Below are 17,919 nucleotides of genomic sequence, written 5' to 3'. Positions count from 1 at the left end.
CTGAGCCACCCAGGCGCCCCTCAACTTTATTTTATACGTAGCTGGAAGAATTGAGGCAAAGGATTATCTTGGGTCTTTCCTGCTGTGCCATTTTAGGAGTTATAAAATTAAATTAAGTGGGTAAATATAGCCCCCTAGTGGTTCTGTTACATGTTTACACTGTTAACTGGTGCATCTAGCATTTCTCTGAAGTTACTGATTTTGAAAAATTAACTTGAAAAGAATCAGATTTTAGTATTCATACATGACATAAAGAATATGGGGGGGGAGAAGTGGTAGGGATATCTTATTCTAACAATTTTCATGCTACATTATAACCCGTTTGTATAACTACTTTTTGGGTTATTACAGGGTGGTCCAGAATATTAGAATTGCTCTGTACCTTACAAGATGAATGATTGAATCCAGATTCTTTGCTGAGATATGCTATGATTGTTATTATCTGATAATTACTTGTGCATATCAAAACATAGGGTAAATTAAGTAAAGTGGGCTGTGAAGTAGATCATATATATCCATGCCATGAAATACAAGCTATTAATGTTAGACTTAGGTTTATTGGCCTGGAATTTATGATATGACTTTAGGGGAAAACAAGTTAACAGAATGATTTTATATATGCATATCTCCCCATTTTTGCTTAAAAGAAAAAAAAAGTGGGAGAAACCTCAAATCCTAGTATGAATATATGTTTGTATAAGCAAAGAAAAACAGAAGATACACACCAAAAAATATTACTACCTCTAAGGAAGTGAGACTTGGAAGGATGGAAGGAGATTACTTCTTTGTTTATGTCTGATTATTCAAATTGTTATGGAAAAAGAAACAAATGGAAGAACTTGAAAGGCTCGGCAGAAAGCAGGGACCTTAATCTGAAAAGTTTTAGGAGACGAAGCCTTGTTCTTAATTTCAGAACTGATTTCCAGCAGCAGTCAGTTAAGTCAGCTCCTGCTGATTTTGAGTTTGCTTATTGTTTGAATGGGAGGTATGTACTTGATAATCTCCTTAGATACAGGACTGATGCCCCAATTGTTTAAAATGTGTGGTGCTTGGTATTTCTTTTTATTTTGCTAATAAGCTTTTTCCTTGTTCTGGGAATTAAAATCCTTTCCTCTCCAGCCCAATTAAGTTTGTTAAGGGAGGGCCTCTATGAAAAGGCCCTTCTTCGAGGTCTGTAAGTGGAAATGATTGGTTCTGAAAATTCTTTCTTCATTGGTTCTTAAGATATTTCATAATTATTGAAGGCTCATTATGAAGGCTGTCTCAATTTCTTCAAAATGCTAAGGAATAATTTAGACAACAGTACAGACTCTAAAAATGAAGATGGCTCTGTCTTTTCACAGACTGAACACAATATTGTTGCAGCTTACTTGATCACAGCAGGTATGGATGTTTACTCCATTAACCATTATTTTGTTTTCAAATGGGTGAAGAAAAGCAGAGGTTTTCAGCATAAGGTGGTAGAAAAAGCATGGGTTCAGAGATGTTTCAAGTTCCATGTTGTTGGCCAACAAGTCACTTATCCTTTCTGAGTTGGGGTGCGCGTGTGGGGTGCGCAAATAGGAGTAATAATACTTGCCGTATTTCTTGTCTGTATAGTAAGAGAATGTAGGTGAAAGGATAAATGAAGGCATTGTTAATGGTGGTTAATGTCACAAGTTATTTTGAATCTTGATAAACAATGTAACAGTAGTGAAGTGGGGCTAAGAAAAGTTTTCTATAAAATAATTCTTTTATAATCATCCATATATTTGGTTATTACATTGTCAAGTTTTTATTGGGGAAGAGTGTGTACCATGGCAAAAATGTATTTTTATGTCCTTTACTGCTCTCATACATCCTGTTCATAGTCTTGTCTTTGGTGGTGGAATCTAGTTAAGATGGAAAGGCCTTAAAAAGAAAATTAAAGTTGTAAAAAGAGCAGACTCTATTGTCACTGAGGACAGAATTTGAAAATTCAGCTCATTCCCAGAATATGCTGTATTGGAAAACACTTGAGCTTTGGATTTCATCTTTTAGTATCTTATCTTTGCAACAGTAAGCAAGTTCCTTCAGCTTGTTCTTCCATTTTCTTATCTGGAAACAGGATAAGAATAAGATAACTGTCATGATTGTTGAGAAGAGTAATATTAAATGACCTAAATGACACATACAGTAGGTATTGGGACACACATACTTGTTTCTTTCTCCCCACATGTACACACTCATTGATGTATACGGGATTAAGATAAAGGCATGTTTGTTGCAAAAAAGGGATGGGGGAAATAAAATAGAAGTTGTCTAATTATCTTTTTAATGTGTAGGTTGAATTGTATAAATTTTATATTGAGTAGTCACTTCATTTCCAACTTTATGCTCATTAATGAGTTTTAGAAGTAACTTAGTTATATTGGTTTATTGTCATTTTTTGGATTGACTTATGAAATTCTCAAATATATTCAAAAGTGGAGGGCAAAGTATCACAAATCCTACTATACCCAGTATATTCTTTATAGTTGCTTAGTTACCCTATAATTCACAATTACTTCTGTGCTAGAAACTGTGATTCTTCAGTTAATTTTTGTAAATTTTAGTGATACACTAATTTGTTCACTTGAATACCTCTGTATGATAAGTACTGGACAAGTTCTATTTTCTTTTTGATTTTTGTTGTTGCAACAGTATGAAAAAACAATATGCTAATTAAAGAGAAAATCTTATTACAACTACATAGAAATACTTTGTATACAAACTTTTAGTTTAGTTAGTTTTTCGTAGATGACCAAGTAAAGCTGTCTTTTTTGATCTGTTTACAAAAGTAGCATGCAAAGAAAATTTCTTGTTAAGTAATTGTTCTCTCTGGTTCTTATGCCTGTAGCAGAAACAATAATTGGAATTTTACTACCACTACTATGATGATGATGATCACCACCACCACCACCACTACCACTGCTATTGTTATTTGAATACTTGCACTGTTCTAAATACTTACACATACAGAATAATTCATCCTAACACACAGTCAGTAAGTGAGTTTTATCTTCCCTGTTTATACAGACGAAGAGTTTAAGTAACTTACCCAACACACACATGTAGCTACTAAATAGCTGCGCCAGGATTGAACTGAGGCATTTTGATTCTAGAGCCCTCATGTAACCTCAACAGTCAGTTTTATTAAGGAATACCTTGGGTATGTGTTATTTGTGGTTTTGGTAGATAAACTGAAGGGAGCATATCTAACCTCTTTATGCTTCTGTTGAAAGATTTATTGTTCTTTAGGTCCCCTAGTTTTCCCCTTTTAACGAAACCCACTTATATTTCCAAATCAAAACCAAAGCTATGAGAAGAAGAAATTTTATCAAGAGTTTATTAGATTTTTTGTTTAAATTTTAATTTTCAATTTAATATTTCTTTTAGATTTTAGCTCTTACAAACTTTTAGCAGCTTGAGCATTCTCCCTTTCTCCAGGTAAGGCTGGGAGGCAAGAGGACATGGTAAATTGAGGATCTGAAATACATTCATTCTGGATGAATTGTAAGTTGAAGGGTAAGAGATACTAGGCTGCAGAGGAGGCTGTGTACCAAGTAATGGAGAATCGCCTAAGTCATAAAGGCGATGAGGAGTCACTGAATGACATGATTCCATTTTGCATTTTAGAGATATGCTATAGTAGTAGCTAAGAGACCACATAGGAGGCCCCTGTGTGATTAAAAAGGATCCTGAGGAGGGAGAAGTGGCAATCGAGATAGAAGTAGATACGTTCAAGAGCCAGAAGTTAGAATTGATGGTTGGATGTGGCAATTGAGGGAGAAGGAAAGGGAGTGTCAAAGATGACAAGTTTTCTGTTTGGGGGCTCTGGTGGTTAGATGGTGAAGCTATTCACCAAGATAGGAATACATGTGGGGAAGAACAGGTTTGAAGAAGGAAGAGAAAATTCTCTTGGTTCGGTGTGAGAGATGTCCAGTAAAAAGCTGGACACGTGGGTTTGGATTTTATGAGCTCAATCTGGAAAGCAGCAGCACATAGCCTCGGATATGTATGAAATCACAGATTATGTGGTCAGTGTGAAAAGAAAGGGGGTCTAGGACGAGGCACATATTTAATAAGGTAGAGATGGAGAAAGCAAGGCCAGGGTGTAGATTAAGTAGGATCTGCCAAGAGATTGTAAGAAAGCCACAGAAATCAAGAGGAAATTAATTTAGACCTATTAAATGATCTATTGTCTACTCATTAGAAAATACCTGCAGTTAGGAAAACAGAACAGAGAGCTTGAGATAGCTGCTGAGCGAATAGAGAAAAAGGCCAAATTGTTTACTGCATACCCTCCATTATATCTAAGACCTCCCCCAAAGTACAGTTACTTTATTCTGGTTGTGTACTTGGTAGGCAACAACTTACTGTACTATGTTTTATTTGACTTTAAATATCGTCAATTAGTAGTTAGCTTAGAAAGATTCTTCAATTCAATAAGCTTTTTGGAGTATTTCTTGTATGTATGCTACAATACTTGATGCTAAAATTAGAGCCAAAGAGTGGCACCTGGCTGGGCTCAGTTGGTAGAGCATATGACTCTCGATCTCGGGTTTGTGAGTTCTAGCCCCATGCTGGATGTAGAGATTACTTAAAAATAAAATCTTAAGAAAAAATAAAAAGTTAAAAATAGAGCCAAAGAATCACCAAATTTGCCATCATTGTGCCTTACGTATGCCTTGCAGGAATAGTAGAAATTAATATGAGTTTTAGTTGTGGTCTGTTTATCAAACAAATCTGCTATATGCCACATACTCATAGAATACAGAAGTCATTAGGAACCTGAAATCTGGATGAGAAGACTAGGAATATCTAAAAGTTAAATCTAGCATCACATAAGATGAATAATGTATAATATAAGCAAGCACTTTGGGAATTTAGAGAAGGGAGAATTACTGTGGGTAGGGGAAAGCTTTTCAGCAGAGCTGGGCTTGAATAGAACTTTGAAGGATGGTTAACATTTGTATAGGTATAGGAAAAAAATAGGGTGTTCCAAGTGGGAGAGGCTTTACAACAAGCCTTGTGCGTTTGATAAATAATTAGAATGGATGGCTTGTTTGGCAAGTGTGGAAATTTGCTTAGAGAGGTGAAAACAGATTGAGGCAAAACCTGGATATCAGGTTGGGATGTGTGGGCTTTTATCCCACAGCCAATGGAGAGTATTGGAGCCCTGAGAAGAAACATGGCTAATTCTCTGTTGTAGCCAGCTTATTTTGCCAACAGCACAGAGGGGAAAGAATAGGAATCTGGAGGATTAGTGTCGCAGGATGCTAAAAAGTTTTACTGAGGTGCCAAGATATAATGGAAGTTCTTCCTCAGCTGATACTTTTGTGTGTTGGTGCTTGGAAACCTTCCCTCTCTACAATTGTTGGGGGGCTGCTCACACCCCCACTGTTAGGACCTAATATGGCCCCATCTGGCTTATAGGAAACTTATGTATCCTTTGCAGGATGTAGAGGTTGTTAATTGGGCTAACATGAGTGGTTCATTCAACAATACCACTCATTATATACTAATACACTGCCATTCTGATTATGAAGTTCAGTCATCTGTCTACCTGAATCCAGCCCATTCCAGGGCATTGACAACAGTGAGTTTCTGGACCTCCAAGGCTAACAGATCCCAGACTGTGGAACCTTGACTAGGGTGGTATCACCTGTGAGGCTTCTCAATGTACATAAAAGCCAGCCCGATTCCCTTTCCGAATAATCAAACCTTGCAGTGGGCTTTCCGCAGGGGGGTGTCCATGTGTGCACGTTGGACGAGGTACTCAGATTTGGACATGGTGAGTTTCCAGAAATACTGGAACAGTCGTATGATCTTATACATGGTAGATCCCTAGTAAATGTTTAATGGCAATGAGTTGAATGCAAAGGGATATGGAACTGGAGCATGGGTCAGGGCTGGAAAGTGACAGAAGAGCTGTTAGGGTAGAAAGATAGTTGAGGCTTGAGAAAGCAAACTATAGAGAAAGAAAAGCCTCGGGCCTCAGGAAGGAGCAGGAGAGAGACTGCCAAAAGAGGTGGTATGGTCACACATATATCTTAAAAATCAGCAGAGGTGGTCTCATGGAAGACGGGAGGAATTTCAAGGGCAGCATGATTAATAGGGAGGACATTAAAACCAGCCTGCAGTGCTCTGTATGCAATTGGTAGAGTCTTTGTTTAAATTTTCTTATTTCCATTTCACAGAAGGGCTGGGAAGGTATTACAACCAGTTTTTAAGAACAGTTGGAGCTCCTCACATAAGTGAACTAAAATGGATTTGCTGTTATTGAAGGGGCTTAAATATTTAATTTGGATACTACTTTTAAACATTCAAATTAAACAAAGTGGTGTGTGTGTGTGTGTGTGTGTGTGTGTGTGTTTTCTTTTGTCTGTGTTCTCAGGTATAATAAGTATTTTCAGCAACCTAATAGTTCTGGGCATCTTCATTAAGTACAAGGAACTTCGGACACCCACAAATGCAATTATCATTAACCTGGCTGTTACTGATATAGGGGTCAGTAGCATTGGCTATCCCATGTCTGCAGCTTCAGATCTGTATGGAAGCTGGAAATTTGGATACGCAGGATGCCAGGTATTGGAGATCTTTGGAATGAAAGCAAAATAAAATATTAAAGAGATGTAAATTTAAATGTCTAAAAAAAGAAATCCCAAGGGATTCAAATAAGATCATGTAGGATAATAGATAAAGTGCTGAAAATAGTTTCAGAAGTGACTGGGAAATGTATTACTTAATAAAAGAGAAATGACATTGGTAGTATTCATTATATTTTCAAAATTTCCCTAACCCAAAGGAAAAAAACAAAAAATCAGCATTCAGCTAGAGAAGAAAGAAGTAAAAATTTGCATATTCAAAAACTTGCATATTGCAAATTCAAAAAGAAATATCCTGTTTTCATTGGAACGATAAACTTTAATGACAATATCATAATATCTAAGTAATGTAGTTAAGCTACCAGTTTTTTTCCCCCTATGGACAGTCCTCCAGTGGACTTGCAATTAATTATATCCATTATTAGTTTTACTGACAAGGAAATATATTAATACTAATTCATATTAGGATAGTAGGCAGATACAACTTTTGGGCTGAGGTTTTAAAACAGTTTACTATTTTAAGCCATAAAATTATAGAGAATTAAATGAGAGTAATAGAATAATGAATACTCATGTATGTCCCACCTGGTTTTGTCAAATCTTAATGTTTTGCTCTATGTGCCTCAGGTGGTTTTGCTTTTTAAAGATTAAAAAAAACTTGAGGGGCACCTGCGTGGGTCAGTCAATTAAGGGACCTACTCTTGGTTTCTGCTCAGGTCATGATCTCAGGGTCCTGAGATCGAGCCCTGTGTTGGCTCTGTGTGTTCAGTGTGGAGTCAGCCTGAGAGTCCTCCCCCTCCTGCTTGCTTGTCTCTGTTTCAAATAAATAAAATCTTAAAAAAGAATTAAGATCTAAAACTTGAAAAATACTGTTGAAGGTGATTGCATACTATCCCCAATCTTACCTCCTCTACCATGAATGTTTTTCTATCTTAATACATATTTACCTGCACATAAACTGTCTGTATATTTTTAAACTCTGTATAAATAATATATTGTTTACATGATGCAGTCTTATTATATGATACTATGTTTTTGAAGTTTATCCATGTTGATGGATGTAGCTATAAGTCACTCATTTTTTTTTTTTTTTTAAGATTTATTTATTTGAGAGAGCGAGAATGAGAGAGAGAGAGTACATGAGAGGAGGGAGGGTTAGAGGGAGAAGCAGGCTCCTCGCCGAGCAGGGAGCCCGATGCGGGACTCGATCCCAGGACCCTGGGATCATGACCTGAGCCGAAGGCAGTCGCCCAACCAACTGAGCCACCCAGGCACCCTATAAGTCACTCATTTTAACTGCTACATGATACTCCATTTTGTGAACATACCCCAATGTATGTATTTTTGTTATTAAGCATTTATTCCCATTTGTTTTTGGTCACAAACAAGGCTTCAATAAGCATTCTTATGTCTCCTACAATATGTAAGAGTTTCTTTAAACATATTGCTTAGGAGAAGGATGGTTGGGTTATAGAGAATATTCATCTTCAGTTCCATCAGATGTGGCCAAATTGCTCTCCAAAATGGGTACGCCAATTATAAGAACTTCCGTTATTCCACATTCTCTCCAGTGCTTGGGATTATCAGACTTTTAATTTTTTTTATCATTTTGATGGGTATAAAATGGTATCTTAATGATTTACACTTCTTTGAATACGTATTGTGGTTTACATCTTATAAACATTCAGGTTTCCTCCTGTGTGAATAGCCCATTTTCCTGTTTGTCTTTTCCTCTTTGTTGAATTCTCTATCTTGTGAACACTAGTATTTTGTTTGTTATATGCACTGCACCTAATTTATGGTTTGTTATAGAGTATGTTGTATAGAAGTTTTAAGTCTTAAAATTTTTAAAAAGTTTATTTTAAAGACCTAAAACACCTTCCATGCATGCCTTTAATAAGCCAGTTACATGACAATGGAAAGTGTATCCTAAAATTATTAAAATAAAAAACATTCAATGTCCTTAAGATGTATTCTAGCCATGGAATAAAAATTTAAGTGTCTCTTGGGAGGGTGTGTAGAATGGTGTTTTCTTTCCAATTTTGATTTTTAGATTTATGCCGGCTTGAATATCTTTTTTGGAATGGCAAGTATTGGACTACTCACTGTTGTGGCCATGGATAGATACCTGACCATCTGTAGTCCGGACACAGGTATAGCACTTCTCTCAGCTTTCTCAATGAATCCGTTTCTTGCCTAAGTACCACTCAACACACATGCACTTTAAAATATAAATGTAATGATTGGGGCGCCTGGGTGGCTCAGTCGGTTAATTAAGCCTCTGCCTTCAGCTCAGGTTATGATCCCAGGGTCCTGGGATCAAGTCCCGCATCCGCCTCCCTGCTCAGCGGGGAGTCTGCATCTCCCTCTGCCCCTCCCCCTGCTCATGCTCTTTCTCTCTCTCAGAAATAAATAAAATCTTTTTAAAAAAATAAAACAGAAATGTAATGAGTTGCATTAAGACTGCATTGGTCAGTCTCATTTCTCTGACAATCCTTGTTCAAAAGTTTCAGTGATTTTCTGTGATATTAGAATAAAATCCAAATTTCACAGCACAAGCTCCAAGGCTCCATGTGGTCGGGCCCCTGGCTATCTTTCCAGCTTTGGCTGGGGCCCCCTCACTTTGGGGTACTGGCCTAGGCCTTTCCCACTTTGGGATCTTTGTAAATGCTGTTTCTGTAGGCCTGGAGAGTGCTTCTCCCTGCTTGTCCTCTGGCTGATCCTTTCTATCATTCAGGTACAGGCTTAAATGCCTTTTTTTTTTTCCTGAATATGAATTCATGTAAATAGGCTCTGAGTGAACTAAAGTGCTTTGTAAAGAATCTACTTGACAACAACTTTGAATAACCAGTTAAGACAAAGTGAAGAAATGAATTCCATCAGTGGCAAATGATGCTAATATCTCATCTGTTTGTTAATAGGAAGAAGAATGACCAGCAACACTTACATCCTCATGATTCTGGGGGCCTGGCTCAATGGACTCTTTTGGGCTTTGATGCCTATCATAGGGTGGGCTAGTTATGCCCCAGATCCTACTGGGGCTACTTGTACCATAAACTGGCGGAAAAATGATGCGTAAGAGACACATTTTCACTTTACAGTAATCAGATGCTTCTAATGTAGACGTTCTCTCATCATTTCAAATTTGAGCTCAGATCAAATGTTTTGCACACAGTGTGGCCAGGTGCTTCCTTTGTGGTGATGATGTGATTCCGGCCAGCACTGCATTACGCTTGCTTGCAAGTGAAGGCCATCAAGCGCCCTTGTTCCCTTACCCTCTTCCGGCCTTTCTCTCCTGAGCACCCATTCAGTATTGGTATCTCAGGGGTAGAATCTGAAAGGGAAGACGGAGCGTTAGTACCGCCAGACAGCATGTGGCTGTCCCGAACGCCGAAAGCTCAGGCTGACTCCCTACTATCTTTTCAGGATGATCTGGTGATAAAGCTGAAATGACACAGCAAAGGCACAGTCACCAGAAGGACTTGCTTGCTTCTTAGTGGTGCTCTTCTGTATTTACCAGGGAAAAGAGGGTAACTTAGTTTGTTAAAGAAAATGAAAGATGACTCAAAAACTGGTAGAAAATTTCTAACTCTCAAACTGAATCTAAATCTTAAACTTTTTGTAAAGGGTCAACAAGAAAATATTTTAGGCTTTACAGACAAGACTGTCTCTGTTATAATTGTTCAACCCTGCCTGTGAAAGCAGCCATAGACAGTATGTAAATGAATGTAGTTCCAATAAAGTTTAATTTACAAAGACAGACGACCAACTGGGTGTGGCCCATAGGCCATAGTTTTGCCACCCTCTAGTCTAAATGAACTAGTTAGATATCCTTCCTAAGCTACGTCATACTATAGTGACTATTGAACAGTGTCAGGATTATTTTTAATTATTGTCCTGTTTCCTTTCCCCTATTCAGCACATTAAACAAATAGTGATATAATGATTCCCTTTTCTTATTTTCAGATCTTTTGTTTCTTTCACGATGACAGTTATTGTGATAAATTTTATTGTGCCCTTGACAGTGATGTTTTACTGCTATTACCATGTCACTCGATCCATTAAATGTCATACCACTAGTAACTGCACTGAGTACCTCAACAGAGACTGGTCAGATCAGGTAGATGTAACAAAGGTAAGACATTAAAATCCTTAAAATGTCTTTGTCATGGAGCTTTTGCACATATGTGGTGCCTATTACAATCACCTCTCCCCAACACCTGATTTTTACTTTTTGGCTCTTTTTCTTGTGTTTGTCTCCACATCTCTAAATGATGTGTTTATCTGCTGTTTTGGGTATTTTTGTTTGCTATTACTCTTGATTTCCTGCTATGGATCATGAGAATTTATTTCTCATACACCATCTTTCCTCCTCCTCCACCCCAACCTTTCTCTTTCCTCATCTTGTCAGCATAATGTTAATATTTGGTTACATTACTGTACCTTATTGTAACTACTTAAATTTTGTTTATTGTAGATCTCTGTATGGTTCTGTGATTTGTATTTTTTGATACAATTTTTTCTTTTGGGGTTAATCACTCATTTTCTTTTTTTCTCTCCCTCTCGGCCCCCTCTTCTGCTCTTCCTCTCTTCTCCCCACCCCCATAGTTTTGTTTGCTCACTGTTCTGTGTATGGGTCACTGATTCCTCTCTCAACTCCCCACCAGAAGCGCCTTTCTCCTCTTTTTTCAAATGCATCAGAGACTAATTGACTTTATCCCTTCTCTTGGAACTGTCCCTCCCGGCACTCCCACGCATCTTGCTCTACACTGGCCCTTCTCCAAGACCACTGCCGGCATCCTCACATCTCCTTGTGGACAGCTGGGAATGCCTGTGGCCTCTCTCGGTTGGATCGCCTGTTTTCTGGCTTGCATATCTTCCCTTTTATTTGGTTACTCGCTCTCGTTTGGTGGAGCACATTCTCAAAAAGATTTCTGAGGAGGTTATAGGGAGATAAATTTTTAAAGATTTTGTTGCCTGAAACTGTCTTAATTCTATGATCATATTTGACGGTTTGTCTCGCATGGAATTTTAAGTAGAACCATGATTTTCAAAGAATTTTGAAGGCATTGCTCTAGAGTCTCCTAGCTTCCAGTGCTGCTGTTGTGAAAGCTGGCAGCATTATGGTGACTGACCCTTAGTATAAGTGTTCTATGTGTTCTCTCTGGAAGCTTGGAGGATCATCTCTGTTTCTCCAGTTTTCTGGAATTTCATGCTGATGTGCCTTGAGGGGCCTCTTTATTCACCCATGTTCTGGGTACTTGGTGAGTGCTTTCAATATGAAGACTCAAGTCTTCCCCTTCTGGGAGATTTCTTGTATTATTTCTCTGGTGATTTCCTTCCTGTTTTTTTTTTTTTTTTCCTGTTCTTTTTTTCTGGAAGTCTTTTTTTTTGATATTGAATCTCCTGAATATATCTTCTAATTTTCTTAAATGCTCTCTCCTGTGTTGTCCCTGTCTTGGGCTTTGTTTTTGTTTCTGCTTTCTGCAAGATTTCCTCAACCATGTCCAGATCTGGGATTGGGTGAGAAAAGTGAGGCTCAAGCCTTGGGTGTAAGATTTAAACAGGCACCAAAAAACTCAGCAATTCAAAAAAAAAGTAGTTAATGTAGTATTTTTAAAAAAATCAAATTTAATGTCACATCAGAGAGAGAGAGAGACAAATGATAAGAGACTCAACTCTAGGAAACAGGGTTGCTGGAGGGGAGGGGGGTGGGGGGATGGGGTAACTGTGTGATGGGTATTAAGGTGGGCACTTGATAGAATGAGAACTGGGTGTTATATGCAACTGATGAATCACTAAACTCTACCTCTCTAACTAATAATACACTATATGTTAATTGATTTTAAATAAAAAAAATAGTTACCCCATATTGAACAAAATATAATTTTTTTTTTTTTTTATTCATGAGAGACAGAGGGAGAGAGAAGCAGAGGGAGAAGCAGGCTCCCAAGGAGCAGGGAGTCCGATGCGGGACTTGATCCCAGGACCCTGGGATCATGACCTGAGCTGAAGGCAGACGCCCAACCATCTGAGCCACCCAGGCGCCCAAAATATAAAATTTTAAATAACACAGGATCTGACCCTGCACTCGCATGACTCACCTCATTACCCTAATCCTGGCTGACCACATCAACCTTGCCACTGCATTTTTAAAATTCTGCCCTTTATTTTTTAGATAGGATAAAGGATAAAAATGGTTTTTATAGATAAAAAGAGTTAATTTTACATCCTCTACTCCTTTCCAGTAGCCTCCTTTTCTTGTTTTATGGATATATATCTTCTCTCATTTTTGTGATGGTATTATGTACATATTTACATTTTCCTTCTGTTCATCACATATTTTTTGTTTCCCCTGAATTTCTGCACCACTGTTTTTGGCTATCTTTTTAAAAACATTATTATTGAAGTATAGTTGACATACAATGTTATATTAGTTTCAGGTGTACAACACAGTGATTCAGTGATTCTCCACATTACGCAATGTTCACCACAATAATTGTAGCTACCGTCTGTCATCATACAATGTTATTACAATATTATTGACTATACTCCCTATGCTGTACTTTTCATCCCTATGACTTTATTTATTTTATAACTGGAAGTTTGTACCACATAATCCCCTTCACCTATTTTGCCCATCCCCCTATGTTCCTCTCCTCCGGCAACCACCAATTCTCTGTATTTATGAGTCTATTTCCATTTTCTGTCTGTTCATTTGTTTTGTTTCTTAGATTCCACATATAAATGAAGTCATATGGTATTTTCTTTCTCTGACTTATTTCACTTAGCATAATACCTTCTAGGTCCATCCATGTTGCTACAAATGGCAAGATTTCATTTTTTATGGCTAAGTAATATTCCATTGTGTGAGTGTGTGTGTGTGTGTGTGTGTTTGCACGTGTGTGCCATTTTTGTCTCTGCCTGTCAGTTTGTTTCCTCAGTGTCTGGTGGTCAATGACTGTCTTCTGCAAATTTAAGAGTGATGCACTAAAAAGCTGATTGTAAGCTCTGGGCATCCTTGTTCACTGGGATGTTCCTTTGGGGGAATTTCTGATGCTCTGTATCTCCATGTATTTTCTTTTGGGCTGGTCAATTTTCAAGGAGAAGATTCTTTCATGTTCCTGAGTGGGAAGCACAAGTCTGTTTCCCATACTCTCATGGCTCAGAACAGGGAGGGGACAGCATGCATCACCCCTCTTTCTAGTTACAGTGCTCCAGCTCTCAGCGGCCCAGTGCCCCCTAGTTTCCTGCCTCTTACACTGAACCTCTGGATTCTTCTGAGGAGAGGAAGGGGAGTTGCCTGGCTGAGTGAGGGGGTTCAGAAATCTAATTGCTTCTTTCTGCAGGTTTCAGTGAGTTCTGCTATTTTAAGTTCCATGTGTAGCCCCACATTCAAAGCTAGCTTGCTACCTCCAATTCCAGGGACTTTATGTAGTTTTGTGGAATGGATTAGTCTGTATTTAGTTTTCCCTCACTGCTGGCTCTTTTTAAAAAGTTTTATTTATTTTTAAATTATTCTTGTGTCTGATAAGTAATTTGCAGCTTGTCCAGTGGTTGTTCAGTTTTAATTTTTACAAAGCTATTTTCAATCTGTGACTCTCAATCCTTAGGGGTTTTTATCTTTTTTTTAAAAGATTTTATTTATTTACTTGAGAGAGAGAGAAAGAGAATGAGCAGGGTGGAGGGGCAGAGGGAGAGGGAGTAGCAGACCCCCACCCCCGCTGAGCAGGGAGTCGGACGTCTTGGAGGCTCAATCCCAAGACCCCCTGATCATGACCTGAGCCAAAGGCCGATGCTTAACCAACTGAGCCACCCAGGCACTCCCTGGTTTTTATCTTTTTAAATTACTCTTTCCATCATTTTAGTGGACAATCAATAAGGAGCAATGTAAAAGTTATAATTTTTTATTTAAACAAGATGCAAGGGGAACTTCTTTACAAAACTGTCTACACTGTACATGTATATCAAGCTCAGATTGTCTGTATTAGAATACAATTAACTCAAAATAGGATTTTGTTTTTTTCCAGATTGAATTTAGAAAGTTAGTTATTTTTTTAGATCAGCAGATAATGACAGTGAGGGGGAAAAGCACAATGCCAGCACTCCATAGCACAATTACTAGAAGTGGGTTAGGAGTGGGTTAGGAGTGGGTTTTCTTTTTTTTTTTTTTTTAAGATTTATTTATTTATTTGAGAGAGTGAGAAAGAGAGAAAGAGAGAGTACATGAGAGGGGGGAGGGTTAGGGGGAGAAACAGGCTCCTCGCTGAGCAGGGAGCCCAATGTGGGACTCGATCCTGGGACTCCAGGGTCATGACCTGAGCCGAAGGCAGTCACTTAACCAACTGAGCCACCCAGGCGCCCCATGGAGTGGGTTTTCATCTGCCTCTCATCAAAGCCAGCTTTTGTATTCTTCCCTAGCACACTAAAAGAAAGAGGACATTCTTTACATTTGTTTAATGTTCTATCCATTTAACAAGCTCTTGTTATCATAGAGGACTTGAGGCACACAAGCGAAGTGCGATGAGGTTTGGAGAAGTTCAGTTTTTCCTCTATGTCATCAACAACATAAACTTATTCAAATTCCGATCTAGATAATTTTTCGTGCTATTTTAAATATATTAGCTATTTCAATATTTTAGATATTGGGTTTGCCAAATACTGATTTTTTTTACAGATGTCTGTGATAATGATACTTATGTTTCTGGTGGCGTGGTCCCCTTATTCCATCGTGTGCTTATGGGCTTCTTTTGGTGACCCAAAGAAGATTCCTCCCTCAATGGCCATCATAGCTCCGCTATTTGCAAAATCTTCTACATTCTACAATCCCTGTATTTACGTGGTTGCTAACAGAAAGTAAGTAATGTTTAAAATGCTTTCAAATAAAAAACATGGATATAGAAAGAATGTTAAAAAGATTTTTGGGGAGGTAAGTGACAGAAACTCACTTCAAACTAGTGTAAAAATTATTTGGCTCATGCAACTGGAGAAGCATCTAGGCCTTTAAATGCCTAGAGCTCCAGCTCTGGGACAGCCTCTTCCCATATGGAGGGGAGATGATTACTGCAACCCAAGACCCAAGTTCTACCAGCTAAGCCCCCCCAAATTCGAGTGTCATCTCAGATGGCTTTCTGGCAGAAAACCTGCTGGAAGGTGGTTGGTGGGCTTAGCTTAGTTCTCATGGCTACCCCCCTTCCCAACACATGGAATTGATTTTCCAAAGAAAAGAGTGATTCTATTATCAGAAAATGGACAAGGTGAGGAAGGCAATGTTGGGCTCCATAAGTGGGTGGTGTAGTTGTATATTTACTAGAAAGAAGATAATCAAATGCAAGAGAAAAACTCAATGCTAAAGTAAAAGAGCTTCAGGAGTGGATAGTCATTCAGGACAATAAAGAATACTTCCTTCTCCCTTGGAAGGGAGCTCAGCAAAGATTTCTGTCTCCTCAGTGAAGGCTAGATTATTTTACTTCTGTTACTGCTAAAAGATGGAATAACTAATTTATTGTCCTTAAGTATTTGATCAAAAAAAATCTCAGTAGAGGCCAGGTAATTTGATCCCGAAATGCAAACGTTTGTATTTATGCACATGTTTGGGAGAGCAGCTTTAGCTACAGATCAAACTTTTAAGACCAAACAGATCACATAAGAAGAATAAAGAACATATTTTAAATTCAGATTCTACTGGTAGTTCTTTTGAAAAGATTAGTCATTCTCAAGCTCCCTTTAATTTCAACTGGCCTTTGTTCAGAAAAACAAATGTGTGAAATGCATATCCTTAGTTCAAGTAAATTGTAACTGACATTTGAAGTGTCATCTTAAACAGACATCATTATTGATTTTTATTAAATGTCTTCAATGTTTATAATCAATGGTGCAAAACTCGTCTTTAACTATACTTTATACCTTATACATTTATGAATGTTCTTAACAGGAGATGTTAAAGTTGGAGGCAAATATTTATTTGGAGATGTCAGTTAGCAATAGAGGTGTCTTAGCCATATTCGAAAATGCTTTAAGATTTCCAAGTCATTATAGGATAACGCCAGATTTCTCCTTTCCTACTATAGATTTCGGAAGGCAATGTTTGCCATGTTCAAATGTCAGACTCACCAAGCAATGCCCGTGACGAGTATTTTACCAATGGATATATCTCAAAATCCACTGGCTCCTGGAAGAAACTGAAATAAGAGAAAAAGTACACAGCATCAAAATATCTTACTTACTTTTCCCCCCAGTGGTTTAGTTTTATTTTAAATATGATCCTGGTTAGATCAGATGCAGACATAGATTATTGTCTTATTAGACCCTAAATTCCTCAAGTGTAGCTCCTGGTTCTTCCGTTTGAGGGATGGCTATTCTAGTGATTGCTTATTTCCTTCATGTAAACTTACTATTCATCTCCTTTGATGAATCTAGGCACATGAGATTAAGGCCCATTCTCTTTCTCCCAATCATGGCATTCATTACACTGTATCAATGACCTCGAAACCTTCCTGGACTCTCCATTAGACTAGAAGTAGCCACTATTTTAATGTTAAAATAAATTAATAATAATAATAATAATAATAGTCATCAATCAGTAAATTACTGAAATGAGTTGTTGGATGTTCCTAGGTAGACGGAAAACATTTTTAGCATTTCACACTTTTAAAATTGTAATACAATTATTAACTTCTATTTGACAAAAATATTAAACACTGTTGCTTCTAAGTCACATTAGTTGATGCACATACTTTATATAGCAATATAATCTCTCTGCATATTTTATGTATTCTGCATTTTTAATTAACATTTTTCTGTATATGTATTTCCATATATTTGCCACTGGAATTTAATCAATTTTTTTGTATATTTGTTCTCTTCTTCCTGTTTTGTTTGTCTGAAATTTGTTTTATTCTGGCAAGAGCACAACATGGATCTATCCTCTTAACCAGTTTTTAAGTGTACAGTACAGTATTGGTAAATATGTGTACAGCAGATCTGTAGAACATGTTGTCTTGCTTAACTGAAACTTCATGTCCATTGATAGCTGTATGCTTGTTCTTTGATGTATCCTTAGCAGGTAGATGCATTTTGCCTGGCACATAGTAGGCACTCAATAAAAAATTGTTGAATGTTGAATGCATTTGTAGACTCAATTATTTGTTGTTTTACATAACCATTGTTTAAATAGTGGACATTTAAAATCTGTGGTATTTTTTTTTAATTGAGCAAATTTTTCTGACTTCATTGTTTCTATATGCATCCTATCAATTTTAAATAACATTTTAAATAACATTTCCCATAATATTCTTATTTTTATAGCATT

The 17,919-nt window shown here is 37.6% G+C and overlaps 1 protein-coding gene across 1 annotated transcript; it reads left to right on the top strand.

The window, feature by feature from the left end:
- Positions 1–311: 311 nt before the first annotated feature.
- Positions 312–17,700, top strand: RRH (retinal pigment epithelium-derived rhodopsin homolog). Its single transcript, XM_028121355.2, has 7 exons — positions 312–1,383; positions 6,398–6,588; positions 8,662–8,761; positions 9,530–9,683; positions 10,575–10,743; positions 15,286–15,464; positions 16,679–17,700. The coding sequence occupies exons 1-7, from the start codon at positions 1,278–1,280 to the stop codon at positions 16,791–16,793; spliced, it is 1,014 nt and encodes a 337-aa protein (XP_027977156.1). The 5' UTR covers positions 312–1,277; the 3' UTR covers positions 16,794–17,700.
- The last annotated feature ends 219 nt before the right edge of the window (positions 17,701–17,919 follow it).

Source organism: Eumetopias jubatus, unplaced genomic scaffold (assembly GCF_037043125.1).
Source record: "Eumetopias jubatus isolate StellerSeaLion01/CBP00866 unplaced genomic scaffold, mEumJub1_p1.0 scaffold_2, whole genome shotgun sequence".
Lineage (NCBI taxonomy): Eukaryota > Metazoa > Chordata > Mammalia > Carnivora > Otariidae > Eumetopias > Eumetopias jubatus.
Note: the sequence above shows the minus strand (reverse complement) of the source record. Positions and strands in the feature narration are given on the sequence as shown.

Coding starts and splice junctions, on each gene's coding strand:
- RRH (XM_028121355.2), top strand. CDS start 1,278: ATGCTAAGGAATAATTTAGACAACAGTACAGACTCTAAAAATGAAGAT. Junction 8,762..9,529: donor CATCTGTAGTCCGGACACAG/GTATAGCACTTC, acceptor GTTTGTTAATAG/GAAGAAGAATGACCAGCAAC. Junction 9,684..10,574: donor AACTGGCGGAAAAATGATGC/GTAAGAGACACA, acceptor TCTTATTTTCAG/ATCTTTTGTTTCTTTCACGA.